General features: G+C 40.9%; 1 protein-coding gene across 3 annotated transcripts in view; it reads right to left on the reverse strand.

Annotated features, from left to right (window-relative positions):
- GRIA3 (glutamate ionotropic receptor AMPA type subunit 3) overlaps window positions 1-13,420 on the reverse strand; it is a 1,487,966-nt gene that overhangs the window by 12,359 nt on the left and 1,462,187 nt on the right. For 2 of the 3 annotated variants that reach the window (XR_011274156.1, XM_069612673.1), the window contains one exon: window positions 608-722. The exons of the other annotated variant lie outside the window; for it this stretch is intronic. Coding sequence is in view for 1 of the 2 variants with exons in the window: in XM_069612673.1 (XP_069468774.1) it covers window positions 608-722 (115 nt within the window). In the remaining variant the exon portion in view is untranslated. The remainder of the gene's footprint in view (window positions 1-607; window positions 723-13,420) is intronic. 3 annotated transcript variants of the gene reach the window in all.

Consider the following 13,420-nt stretch of genomic DNA (forward strand, 5'->3'; position numbering starts at 1 on the left):
TATCTACAGTTACTTTTACACTCATAGAATGAATTTGCACACAATAAAAATGAAATTGTAAAAAATATATGGAGGAAAGAATCAGTGACAAATTATGACAAAAATGTTACTTTCTGAAAAGGTAATGTTTAAATGGTCATTAATGGGATGTTTCCCCTGAAAAAGGTACTGTACACCCAGAGAAAGCATGCTGTTAGATTTAAGAGCCACTGAACAGAGGCTGGAGTCATTTTCCTGTAATTATGACCCCATGCTGCTCATTAACATATGTGTGTGATGGAGAAGACCACATTTGGAGCATGGATTGATGGATTTGCAGTTTGCAGTTTAAGTGTGTGTTCATATTAAGAGTTTTGAAATGTTTGGGCAATGTTCTACCATAATACAGTAGGTAAGCAAATGGCTCTACTCCCACCCACATCCTTGACTGTGTTAAAGAAAAGGACCTTAGTGATATGGTGCAAAGTTTTCTCTACAGTGTCCACGAGTGTTAATAATGTCTCTATATCTGGACAGTTATAACTGTGTGTATGTATGCATAGATATGCATGAACAGTGGTTCAAAATGTGATTTCTAAGCAGTACAAAAAGACCTGCTGCGACTGACCTTACTTCCGGAGTCCTTGGCTCCACATTCACCCTTATCGTACCACCATTTGTTTTTCAGCTTGTCTAAGATGCCTTGTTCACTGAGTTTCAATACTGCAAGGTTTACAGGAGTTCTTCACGTGGGAAATAACATAAATAACATTATATTATGTTATTTTATGTTATTCAATCTTTAAACTACTTTAATAACTATACAAAGCGATAAAGCAGGGTTCCTGGCCACAAACGTAATTACACTGCAGGCAACCTGATAATCGTCAAGACTACTGTGACACTAGTCTACCAGGTCCTGCCCATATCGCTTTGAGTAATCGGCACACACTGTTAAGTTAGCATACTTTAAATGAAGATACTCGAGTGTTTTTAGGTTTAATCATATTTTTTTTTCAAATAATAGTAGCTTGATATTTTTGTTTGCAAGTTCGATCGAAATGGGATGCCTTATTCAGAAAGAGATCCGTCCAAAAAATGGGGGTCCACATTAGATAACTGTGGCACGTTGTGGATGCCATTGTGCAAAAGCCAATGGTGTATGGCTGAAGGAAATCCTGCACATAACGAGCTTTGACGCAAAAATACTGAGAGCTGTGCTCCTATTGCTTGGATTCCACTGGTTGAGGTGTTTTATTGAAGACCTCTAAAAGAGGATGAACTTGTAGATCACTTGGTTGCTGACTCTACAAACCACCAGAAGGTATATAACGTTGACACCCGACGCTGAACGTGAGCACGTCGACTGGTGGACAAGGTCAATCAATTTTTGTCTAGTGGGCGGAGTAAAAGAAAAGCAGAAAGTTATTTTTACAACACTGACGAAGTTGCCCATTTATTGTCTCAGATCTGAATATCATAGATGGTATCACATCATTCTGACTTAAGGTAGGGAAAACCTGAATGTGGAAGGAGATTCATTTTCCATTTCGCCTTCAAGAAATAACTATTATGGGAGGAATGGCTTAAACCTCACCACCTGTATTTGATGGTTCTCACCACATCAAAAGGTTCCCATGACAAAACAGAGATGTTGTGGTTCTTGGGAAAATAATTAACATTAAACTATCAAAAAATAACAAGAACCACTCAATATCATGCTGGTTGTATGATGCTCTTTCTGGGGGTACTTTACATGCACATCTACGTATATATGTATACACAATAAGTAATTACTCCAGGTCCTAATATACATTGATGCATTAAGTATATATCGTTCATCTCTCTCTCTCTCTCTCTCTTTCTCTCTTTCTCTCTCTCTCTCTCTCTCTCTCTCTCACTCTCTCTACATATTTCAGGGCCTGCAGTAGCAGCCCTGTAGTTACGGTTCAGTTGTTCAACCCATAGGAAGAACACTTTTTGGGCAGCTTATAACTTTGCCCCCCCCCCCCCGACGAGTCCTCACAAACCTTTGCAACAAGTATAAGGCCCTGTCAGATTGATTCTGCAAAGTTTGGTGAGGTTTCGTACAGGGATGGGGGGGGGGCAAAGTTATAGTGGTGGTCCAAAAATGTGTGGTTTTTCCCGCAGACACAATGTAAAAAAAATGTTGCTCTCGCCTACAGCACACAATGCTGGATGGATTTTAACCAAATTTGTGGCTGATACGACAGCTTTGTCCCGAAAGCCTGCTTTTGTAAATTTGGTGCAAATGCATCCAGTAGTTTTTTTTAAAACAACCAAAAAGCTGGTAAAAAAAAATAGTGATATCTGGGTTCGGTACACTGACTCACTTCCCTGTTTGGTCAGCGGATAGGCCTCTGATCAGTCCAGAGGGCAGCATGAGGTCCGTGGACATCAGACGCGCCCACTGATTGAATGGTGAAAAACATGAGCTGCGTCATATTTTTGGAAAATGCCCACAATGCTGGATTCGCAGCCAGCTGGCGGTGTCCGCAAACATTGCAATAAAAAAATACTAAAAAACACAACATTGCACTTGCCAAACTAATGAAAACATCTCTGGGGAGGTGAGGGATGCTGAGGATGGGATGGGATATGGCCATAAAAAGCCAATCAACAGGCGGTTTTTCATCTCCAATGTCTGCGAACAGTTTGGGAGGGCAGCCATTTGATGTTCGTGAACATTTCATATGTTCGGGGGCATCAATACATATTTTTGCATTGCAGGGTTGATGAAAACAAGTCTTTGGATAGTGTATAACTTTGCCACCACTGAATGAAGCTGTATGACATTTTGTGATATCATTCTAGACGTGGTTCTACAAAGTTTGGTGCTGTTTTGCAAAGAGGGATCAAACATAGAGGGGTGACCCAAAATATTTGGAAGGCTTATAACATTGGTGCCGTTTCACGAATCTGCACAAATATTTGCAAACAGATTTAAAACCCAGATTTGAATGTTTCTGCAAAGTTTGGTGAGATTTGGTGAAGAGGGGACAAAATTAGAGGGTGGTTTAATCGACATTTTGTTTCCATTTGACGAATGTACACAAAAGAATTTGGAAAGATTATAGACCAAACCTTGAATTTTTCTGCAAATTCTAAACTTATATGACTATTTCATGTACATACATTTTGACACTTTTCAAAAAATAAAACATGGATGGATTTGCAGGAAAGTTGTGCGGGGAGCATTGGTTAGGACTTGAAAGCATGGTTTTGCAAATGTGCCTGTGTTTTATTTTTTGACAAGTGTCATAATGCAGGTACAAAAATTGTGATATACCTTTGTTCACTGAGGTATATATAGCCTGCGGCCATGGGCAGTGGCCAGATTGTCCTAGTCATGGCCTGGACCATGGGCAGGACTCGGATAATGTGGTTACTGGCCATGAACATGAGAGACTGGCAATGGTGTTAAAGTGGGCATGGCCACTATGGGGGACTGGCTATGTGGTGAAGTTTTTCAAAATCGGGATAGGTTTGAATCGGAAAAGAAATTCTGCCCATGGCTATAATTCTGTACGTTGCTACAGCCCAAAGTGCTGCACAGAATTGTATCAACATATCGCTGTGACTATCGCAGCATACACTCCCAGACAATGCTAATCAGCAGACCAAGCACACGGTACCAGGTGCCCACGTGGTCAGCGAGACACCCCTTGAAATCATTAACCACAATTATTTGTGACCATAGTGGGAAAAGATATTGGAATTGGCTGTCAGAATTCTTCCCACAACCTATCCTATTCGAAACCTAACACTTGAAGAAGTAAGGGCACCTTCACAAAAGAACCACTTTGCCAGCAGCAGGGTAATCTGTTTAAAGTACTAGATGAAGCACATTGATCTACCCATTCTACCGCCCTGTAATTAGTAGATAATCGTGTAATCTGATTTGATTATTGGGCAATGCAGCATGGCCAAACCCTAGGTTTGAATGGGAAGAAATATTCTGCGTGCGGCTACAGACCTCTGAGTGGAGCATCAGCATGGATCTGAAAGCATGGTTTTGCAAATGTGTTTTGCGTCTTATTTTTCCAGTGTCCAAATGTAAGCACCAAAAATAGTTATATACATTTGGTGCATGGACAATGGGCCTGGCCTCGGCAAGGAAGAATGCCTTGTAGGATTACTTATTGGGGCATGCAGCCTGGCCGAGTCTAGGTATAAATGGGAAGAAAATAATCTGCTTGCGGCTGCAGCTCGGAATGCTGGATGGGATTGCAGCAAAGTTGTGGGAGGAGCATCAGCAAGGGCCTGAAAGGATGCTTGGAAATCTATGTTTTACTTTTTTAAAATTGTCGAAATGTAAGTACAAAAATAGTGATATAACTTTTCTGCCGTGGGAAGAGGGCCTGGCCTTCGGCAAAGACACATGTCTACTCTGATTTGCCTGTTGGGGTATGCGCTGCTAATAGCGACTCACATAAGTATGTGTTGCAAACAATAGGTTTGTTAAAGGAGGCTTATAGTTATTTCATATATGTTATGTCATATATAAGAGGAATTATTAATAACTTATATACAGTGATGTAACATTATGAAACATTTTCACTTATGAAAACGTATTCAATGAACAGAAACATCTCTGTTCAAGGGACTTTATGGTTAAGAGTACCCTGCCTTTGGGAATCCTCTGACCTAGTAGTTAGCTACTAGCCTCCCACCTTGAGATCCTTTGCAATTCCCTCCTGGGTTCCCATGAACACTTGGCCATCCATACTGCCCCTTTTATTTATGCACTTCCTTCACTGCACAATGCATATGTGCATTTATAGGAGCACTATGTACAATTTCTTTGAATAAGTATGGAAAATGTAGATGCAAAATATTTGTAGAATATAGTTAAGTGGCAGTTGGTGGGTGGAAGTTTAATATGTTGATAAGGCTATATGTAGAGTTTTTTAAGTGATTGGTGGATACATGAGTGAATGGTTTAAAGCAGGCACTGAGGGGGTGTTCCAAACATAACAGTAAAAAGAGTAGAAGGGCTGTTTTGTGTCATGGTGTGCATGTGCAATCTGGGTTTTCTAATAAGGCATGGGTTAGACAGGGGAATGCAGGGACTGTGGATAGTTATAAACACCAATGGATAATGGTGTTTATTGTGTGCTAGAGAAGAATTTCGGAGAGAAATTTGTTTCTGTGTTTTTTCTTTTTCTCTAGTGTACAATTGTACATTATTGAAGAATGTTATTGAATCTAACAACTTTACTGAAAAATGTAAAGTAGATGGAGTCTATAAGCTTACTTTTTTTAGTTCTATTTTTTTTTACTGTGAAAGGTGGTTTCTAAAGGAACCTTTTTATGTTTTTATTTTGCAGGAGAGGCTAGAAAATAAAATGGGGAGGGAAATGAGGGAAGGGACACCAACTGCAGATATGGAGGCACAGGTGTACAGGGGAAGATGTTGCACGTGTGTTAAATCTAAGGTAGAGGGCAGTGTTTGTCATGCTCATTGATTACAGCTTCAAAAGCACTTCAAAATTGCTCCCCCCTGCAGAGTGGTGTGTTGCAGGATACACAGAGTGCTGTTATTTTCGAAATATATGGATCAACAGCCTCTTTTATCGCTTGCAATGTAGCTTGTGGGATTTTGTGTCCCTCAGAAGGAGGCTCTGTGGTTACAGCATTGGTTGAGGAAGATGAGGTAGAGGAAGACAGTCTACTACTTCTTAGGAAAGGAACAGTCTTTCTGAGAGCATTGCAGTGGTTGGATTTGGTGTGGTTGCACATGGAGGTGGTCCTGTAAGGACCAGGTTGTCCGTGACTGAGTACAACGTTGAACTCAGTGTATTTCACTTTGGTAGCTTTAGCCTTTGGTACATTTCCAACAGTGGTAAAGAACTGCCACACCCATGATTCTCTCTGGGTGCTAGAGGTAGGCACTTATTCTACCTCATCTTCCTGGTCGTCTTGATTGCCTTTTGAGGTATGCACTTCTTTTGTTGTGTAGGTCCTTCAGCTGGTATTGGTGGTTGCTCTTGGGGAGGAGGAATGGCAATAGATGATGCCATTTTTAACATAAAGAGCAGTTTTCCTAATATTCTTCCAAATATTTGCTGTGTGCTAGATTGTAATGAGTAAGAATAGGTGTAGGAGCTGTGCAAGGGTACATTTTCATATTTCCAGTATCTAGATGAGCAGAAAATTGCAGTTTCGAACTGTTCGCGAAGCACGGATGCGTTCGGGAAGTATGGACGCGTTCGCAAACACGTCACCATGATGCGTGCGAGTGCATGGCCACGTAACACTATCCAGATAGTCTGCAATGACATTGGACGTTCAAGAACAGTGGCGACCACAAAAGCGATGGAAAAAGTTGCAAAAAGTGTATAGAATGGTTAAAAATTATGCTGGAAGGTGGGGAATGGCAGAGTTTTAAGGTGACATTTTCTAAATTGGACAACAATAGTGCTATGTTGGGGTAAGTATTATATTAGTAAGTTGTAGCAAATTAGAGTACACTGGTAAAAACCCTTGAAATTCACTGAAATAAATAGGGTTAAAGGGATGTTATGGTTAAATTGAACTGATACAAACCTGTGAAATTCGATGAAAAAACATTGTTACAGGGACGTTATGGTTAAGTTGCACTAATGAAAACTGATAACATTTAATGAAAAAACGTTGTTAAAGGGACATCGTGGTTTCAAGTAAAACTGAAAAAACCTAGAAATTCGCCAGTTATGGTAAGCTAAGCAACCATAACTTGTGCCAATACCATGCGCTGCTAAGACAAACACCCAGTACATGAAAGATGACATCACAAATGTCATTGATGACATCACTGGTGATATCACATATTAAAATAATTTTGATGAGCAGTCCCTATAAGGGGTATTGTTTATAATGTTGGTAACAAGATGTCAGTGGTGATCGGGAGATCGATCATAAACTACGGAATGTATAAAAGAATGTTCTCATGTAAAGAAAACATATTCAAGTGTTAGTGTTAATACAGGAACCTAACCATACATACACTTAGGCAATGGTTGCAGCATGTACTAAAGAAGTACAATATTTTTAATCTGGTAATTTCCAATAGTAAAATAGTAAATGCTACGTTATCAAAGTTTTGCGTAATGTTAAACATTAAATAAATAGGCAACAATTTCAAAGTTCCAACACACTTGTGTTTGTACAAAAAATAAATACAAAAACCCAGAATGCATACAAATTAGAGCTACACACAGGGAAACTATAGTAAGGTAGAAAGAAACAACGGCACCAAGAAAATGACAAAAACGTTAGAGTTGATTATCATGTACACAAATGAATTGTGTGTTTGAAGCCTGCTTATTGCCCCAATGTATGTGCATTATGAGGTCATATCATATATATAGAAAGTGCGTTAAGAAGAATTAAGGAAAATGTTTATATATAGCACCTTCTCAATTGTATTAATTCTCATTTTCACTAGAAAGAAAAACTAGCCTACACATGTCAGTGAACAAAAACAAGTGGCCCAGATAGGTGATGTCATCAGCAATATTTGTGATGTCATATTTCATGTACTGGGTGTTTGTCTTAGCAGTGCACAGTGGTGGCACAAGTTATGGTTGCTTAGCTTACTATAACTGGCACATTCCTGGGGTGTTTCAGTTTTACTTGTAACCATAACGTCCCTTTAACAAAGTTTTTTCATTGATTTATATATATGTGTATTTAAAAAAGTTGCCATGAAATTCCTCATAAAATTAATTTGATGATCTCTGGACTTTTAAGAAACTCAAATGGAAGTAGGTGTTGTTATTCTATGCAAACAGCCTCTATCTCGAACTCCAGGATAACCTTGTTAGAAAACCTTAAAGAGTTCAAAATGCAGTAGCAAGACTACTTATCAGAATGAAGCAATATGAATATATCCCTCCAGCATTCAGCATTATATACTCTCCACTGGCTACCCACAGAGTTCATTTCATAACTTTGTGCATTGCCCATCATTCAAACCTCAGAGGGGGGGCCTTGCTCATTCAGAAGTAAGTTTCAAAACTACCCTCCTTCCGGGTCTCTTAGCTCCAGCAATGCTGCGCTAGGACTAGTACCAAATTTCACTAAGGAACGGCAAGTAAGATCCTCTTTCTCAGTTCTGGGCATGAAACTGTGGAACACCCTACGCAAACCACCCCGCCTGCAAGAGAACCATTTGGCCTTCAGTAAACAGCTGAAGACTTGGCCTTTCAACCAACCACTTTGAAAGGAATGAAAGATAATAGCAACTAAGTACAAACTGTGCACCAGAAACGGGGGGTAATTTACAAGCCTTTTACCATCTGTGGGAACCCAAGCTGAAACCTCTCCTGCATGACACTGGCCTGCACCTTAATCTCAGTGAAATCTAACACTTAGAGCTAGGAGGTGACAACACCCTCTCCCCGACTTTCTACCCACTTCATCCCCCAACTAACTCCTCACTACTAAAATCTTGCATCCTTACACCTTCCACACACCATAGATGATTTGCTAGTTCTAGTGTACTTAGCAGATTCAGACCCTATCCATCTTCTATCAACAAACTTGCTGTTAATTTTTGCACTACACAATCCGGGGGCTGCCCATATGGCTAACCTGCCCGGTCGGTATCAACCACAAAAACACAGAGATTTCCATATCGACACATAGGAAATGGGTACTTCCGACCTGCGTCCATCACCAACCACCAAGGTTCTGTATCTGCCTTCCTGCTATCCCACTAACACAACCTTTCTTGCTTTTCTTACAGAGCCATGCACAGCGAGGCCAACGTTATTGGCAGAAGGGCACTATATAATACCGCTTTACATTAGATTACATTGGGGGTCATTACAACCCAGGCACTAATTGCGCCAACTTTACCACCATGGTGTAAACTCTGTTTACACCATGGTGGATGGCGGATTTACTGCCCCATTCCAAGGTGAGTGGGGCGGTAAATCCCCATTTCCCATTTTCCCTTCCCCATTCCCATTTTTGCCCCATAGGGCATAATGGGAGTGGGGAAGGCGCTAATTACGCCACCGTAAATTACGGTGGCGTAATTAGCATCATGGCAGGTTAGCGCCATGGATTTTAACGGCTGCTAAAAGCAGCCGTTAAAATCAGAATAGGCGTTAAGGGTTAACGACGGCGTTAACCCTCAACGCCTGGGTCGTAATGAGGCCCATTATATTTTAACTGTGATAAAAAAAAACGGTATCCCGTTATAATATGGAAAAAAAAAGTTGAATGTAAAAATGTCGAAAGAAATAATGTCGAAAAAATAATCTGAATGTGTCTTTTTTTTATTTGTATTTTTTGGGGTTTAGGTAGTAAAAGTAAATGGGGGGTTGGAGGGGAACCCCCATTAAAATGTTCTTTTTAAAAAAAACACATTCAAAATGTTTTTTTTTCTACATGTTTGCAGTCGACATTTTCACTATAAACCATAAAAAACATGCACAGTGGCAGACTCATAGTGATGAAAACAGTGGCAGATATTTAGAAAAAGATCAAGAGATAAACACAAATACTGAACCCCTCACAGAAACACAATGCTAGACTTAGACAGTGACACACATGCCATAGATCTCCAGTGACATGTATGTAGGTTATGGTCTGGGGCAGATTTTATTTTGATATTTAGAACCATTTACACCAGGCTGCATGAGCCAGCTCATTGCAGCATTTTATTTATGTGGGGTCAGCCCCCATAACGCTCTTCTATCCCTCTTAACCTCCCACACCACAACCCCAATTTTGTGGCTCCTATGTGCTCCAACAACCCCCGAAAACTTACCACAGTAACATGCAGTAGGTTGTCCCCCTAAGCAATGCAGTCAGCCAGCTGAGAAAGATGGGCAGATACCGATATTAATTAGACAATTTGTCCTACCACGATCTAAGTCTATAGTCCTTCAACCCTAATCTTTTCAATAATAAGTTCAAGATGTGGCATTAAAATGGCATAATAGAGTGTGCAGATCTCTAGCTGCCATCTGTTCATTTTTGGGACATCTCCTGGGTTCCAAATTGCTGCTTGCTTGTATGTGTGTGTTTTGAACTGCAGCAGGAGCATAAACCAATTAATCGGATTTATCAATAGTAATTATAGGGAGATCATCATTCCTAAATATGAGTCCCGATGATTTCAAGATTGGTTGAACATACATAAGGATGAAGGTAAACATAAGGAGCCATGTGAAATGACAATTTCCACAGGATCACCTAAAATACTGAATTGGAGGGGTGGTTTCTCTAGTGATGGAAGAATGGCTGGTCAATTCCATGCCTGCCAAGTGGTCTTCAATCATGTGTGACACCTTCTTCCGGCTCTGTTTTTTTATCCAACATCACTTCGCAAGTTGTGACTTCTAAACGCATACTTACACTAATAAAAACAAAACGGTCTACGCGTCTCAGAATGTTCTATTTACTGGCCAAACCTGCGAAAGGTGCAACATGGGACCTATTCTTTTTGAATGAGCGCGTGGGTAGTCAGAAAGAGCACGGTGTAAAGAGGTAGATATGGCGTCTAACAGGGGGGGGCAGCACACCTACAAGCTATGGGAGTGACGTGGGCATGCAAGGGTTGTGGGTTTGGTGATGTGACAACATATTTAAAATAAATATAGTTGTGCCAAACGTCAGGGAGCTGGCGCTGCACATAGAAACACACAATACCTTTGACATGGCAGTTGTGTTAACATATAGGGGTTTACAGCAGCGGTGCCTGGCAAGTTTATTTTTTACCTTAAATTGGCAGCATGTCGTGAAAAGGGAGTTGTGGAGGTAGTGGGCCAAGCATGTGCAGATGGGCGAGAGGCAAAGGTAACCAAACAGGAGGTCGGGTTTGGGTGTTCCAGGAGCTACAACAATGTTCCTGACCTTGCTGATGGTCATGCAGAGTATTATTGGTCAGTCTCTGTGGGATGCTCACCTGTGCTGTCTCCAGGCACACGGGTCCAATTAGCTTTCACCAGCTTATCCATCTGTATAATTAACTGTGCCAGCCAATCCGAATTCAGAGTTTTCTAACAGTTAGCCCATGCTGATGTCATAGAGGGGTGGGATGTTTCATGTTATGGTTTGTGTTCCAGAGAAGAATGAGAAGGAGTTATCGATAAATATACTGATCGAAGGGGGAGTGTAAAGAGGTAGATATAGCGTCCCACGGGGGGGGGAGGGTGCACATACAAGCTATTTCGTGACGTTGTGACGCAAGAGCCATGGGTTTGGTGACATCACTGAATATTTAAAGTACATTTAGTCATGCCACATTTCTGGTAGCTGGCGCTGCACAGAAAAACACATGCGCAAAAAGACACCTTTCTCATGGCAGTTGGTTTAGCATATAGGGGTAGGTGAAGGGCCCAGATGGGGGCTTGTGTAGCTATATAAATTGTGCTGTATTAGGAAGGATGACATGTGCTTTAGGGAGTGAGAGGGCAGCCATGGGTGCTACAGAGAAAAGCATACACAGAACAACACATTTTCTCTGTGCTTTCTTCCTCTTTACTTTCTTCTATAGAACACTCTCAGCAGAGCATTTCCTCTTTATCCTTCTGTTAGACAGCACTATATGTGTAGCAAAGCTTTTGTTTCGAGGTTTTGTCAACCAAGCATATCTTTTTAGTTTCTTTTTATCACTCTTTTAACACACGTATGCTAGTCTTTAGAGGTAGGTAGGGTTCATTAGGTAGCTAGAGCTGTACTATGTATAGTTGTTAGATGTAGCAGTGATCAAGACGCCCACCATCCTGTTACCTGCCATGGGTATAAGTTGCAGAGCTGGCCAACAGTTAGCGAAAGGCTGCAGCTTGCATTCAATTAATGTTGTTCCTGATGCTGTGCAGAGAAATGCTGGGTAGCCAAGGTTTTAATGCAGGAATGTGTCAGATAGTGTCCAGTTGAGTTGTTGCATATAGAAGTTTCTCATGGGCCTGCACAATGCCTAGTGCAGTGCACATAAGGCCCAGGCAGCAGTTGCTATGACGGGATTAATAAAATAGTAGAAACTGGTTTCCAGCACTGGTGACTAGCAAGTTTCTTTTTAACTTCAATTGGTAGCATGTCGTGAAAAGGAAGTTGGGGAGGTAGTGGGCAGAGCAGGTGCAGATGGGCGAGAGGCAAAGGTAACCAAACAATGAGGCTGAAAAAATGTTCCTGACCTTGCTGATGGTCATGTTCAATATAATTGGTCGGTGTCTGTGGGTTGCTCTCACCTGTGCTCCCTCCAGACATAAGGTTCCAATTAGCTTTCACAGCTCATCCACCAGCTTGAAACACAAGTGTAAAGGCGCGCTATAAATAATATATCATATCATATCATAAAATATCATGCCTGTAAAATGAACTGTGCCAGTCAATCCTTATTTCAGGGTTTTCTGTCAATGAGGGGTGGGAAGTTTAATGTCATGACGTCATGAAGGGGTGTTACGGTTTTTGTTCCATGAAATGTTTTATCTACTCAGAATACACAATGTACAGCATTCTTTAGGGGCTCATTGACAAGCATCCAATTATGTATTAGAACAGCCCCAAAAATGCAATTGTGTTTTATGTTAATGTGTGATTTTGTCGCATAAATATTGTAGCCCGCTTGGGTGGGAATGAGAACATGTTTCCCAGTTCTGTTCTGCCAAGCTGTCTGTTTTGCTCCCAGCTGGTTGAACAATAAAGCTGTGTTCTCTCTCTTTGATTAATTTTGTATTTTTCTCGAATTTCCCATTGGGGCTGCACTTCTACAACAGGTGATCTCCGTAAACTGGTCTGAAGCAATATGGAGGCTATTAAAGAATGGGGAGACTAACGTTATGTGGGTATGCATTCAGAGCATGCCAGCAAATCTACCAATTTATCACCAAAATCGATTAGCTTTACTGCCACTTGGTACCGTGGGTTTACCAGAGGATTAAAAGTGGTGGTTGCACAGTGTAATTTCCCAGTTTTGTGGTCCGCAGGATTCCAGGGGATTTTTTGGTGGATTTACTGCCTGCAGAGTTACTGATTTCTGGAGGTAAAGTGAAGGATTTATCTCCAGCAAAAAGCTGCAGGTTAATTTGCCACTGTTTCTAAAAAAGAAATTGGCAGATTTACTGAACATTAATTCCATTAGCGGTAAATCCTCCAAAATTTATAATTTGGCGGTGCAGGAAAAGAAGCTGTAATTTTGTTACCTCACAAAAAAGTGTCAGTAATGGAATTACTGCTACATTTTTTACCCACACTGCCAAACTTGGAATGAGGCCCATAGTCTATTCATGTATTTGTTGTAGAGGTTTGTGTAGTATTAGCAAGTGATCGGTTTAAGGGGCTGATTCATGGAATTATTTGCACCGAAAAACAGGGATTTGTGTGCCATTCTGCCTCCAAATCCCCATTTGTTAAACAGGGATTTGCGGGCAGAATGGCGCAGAAATCCCTGTTTTTCGGCGCAAATATTTCCATGAATCAG

The sequence above is a fragment of the Ambystoma mexicanum genome, chromosome 5p (genome assembly GCF_040938575.1).
Source record: "Ambystoma mexicanum isolate Mex_15411 chromosome 5p, UKY_AmexF1_1, whole genome shotgun sequence".
Taxonomy (NCBI): domain Eukaryota; kingdom Metazoa; phylum Chordata; class Amphibia; order Caudata; family Ambystomatidae; genus Ambystoma; species Ambystoma mexicanum.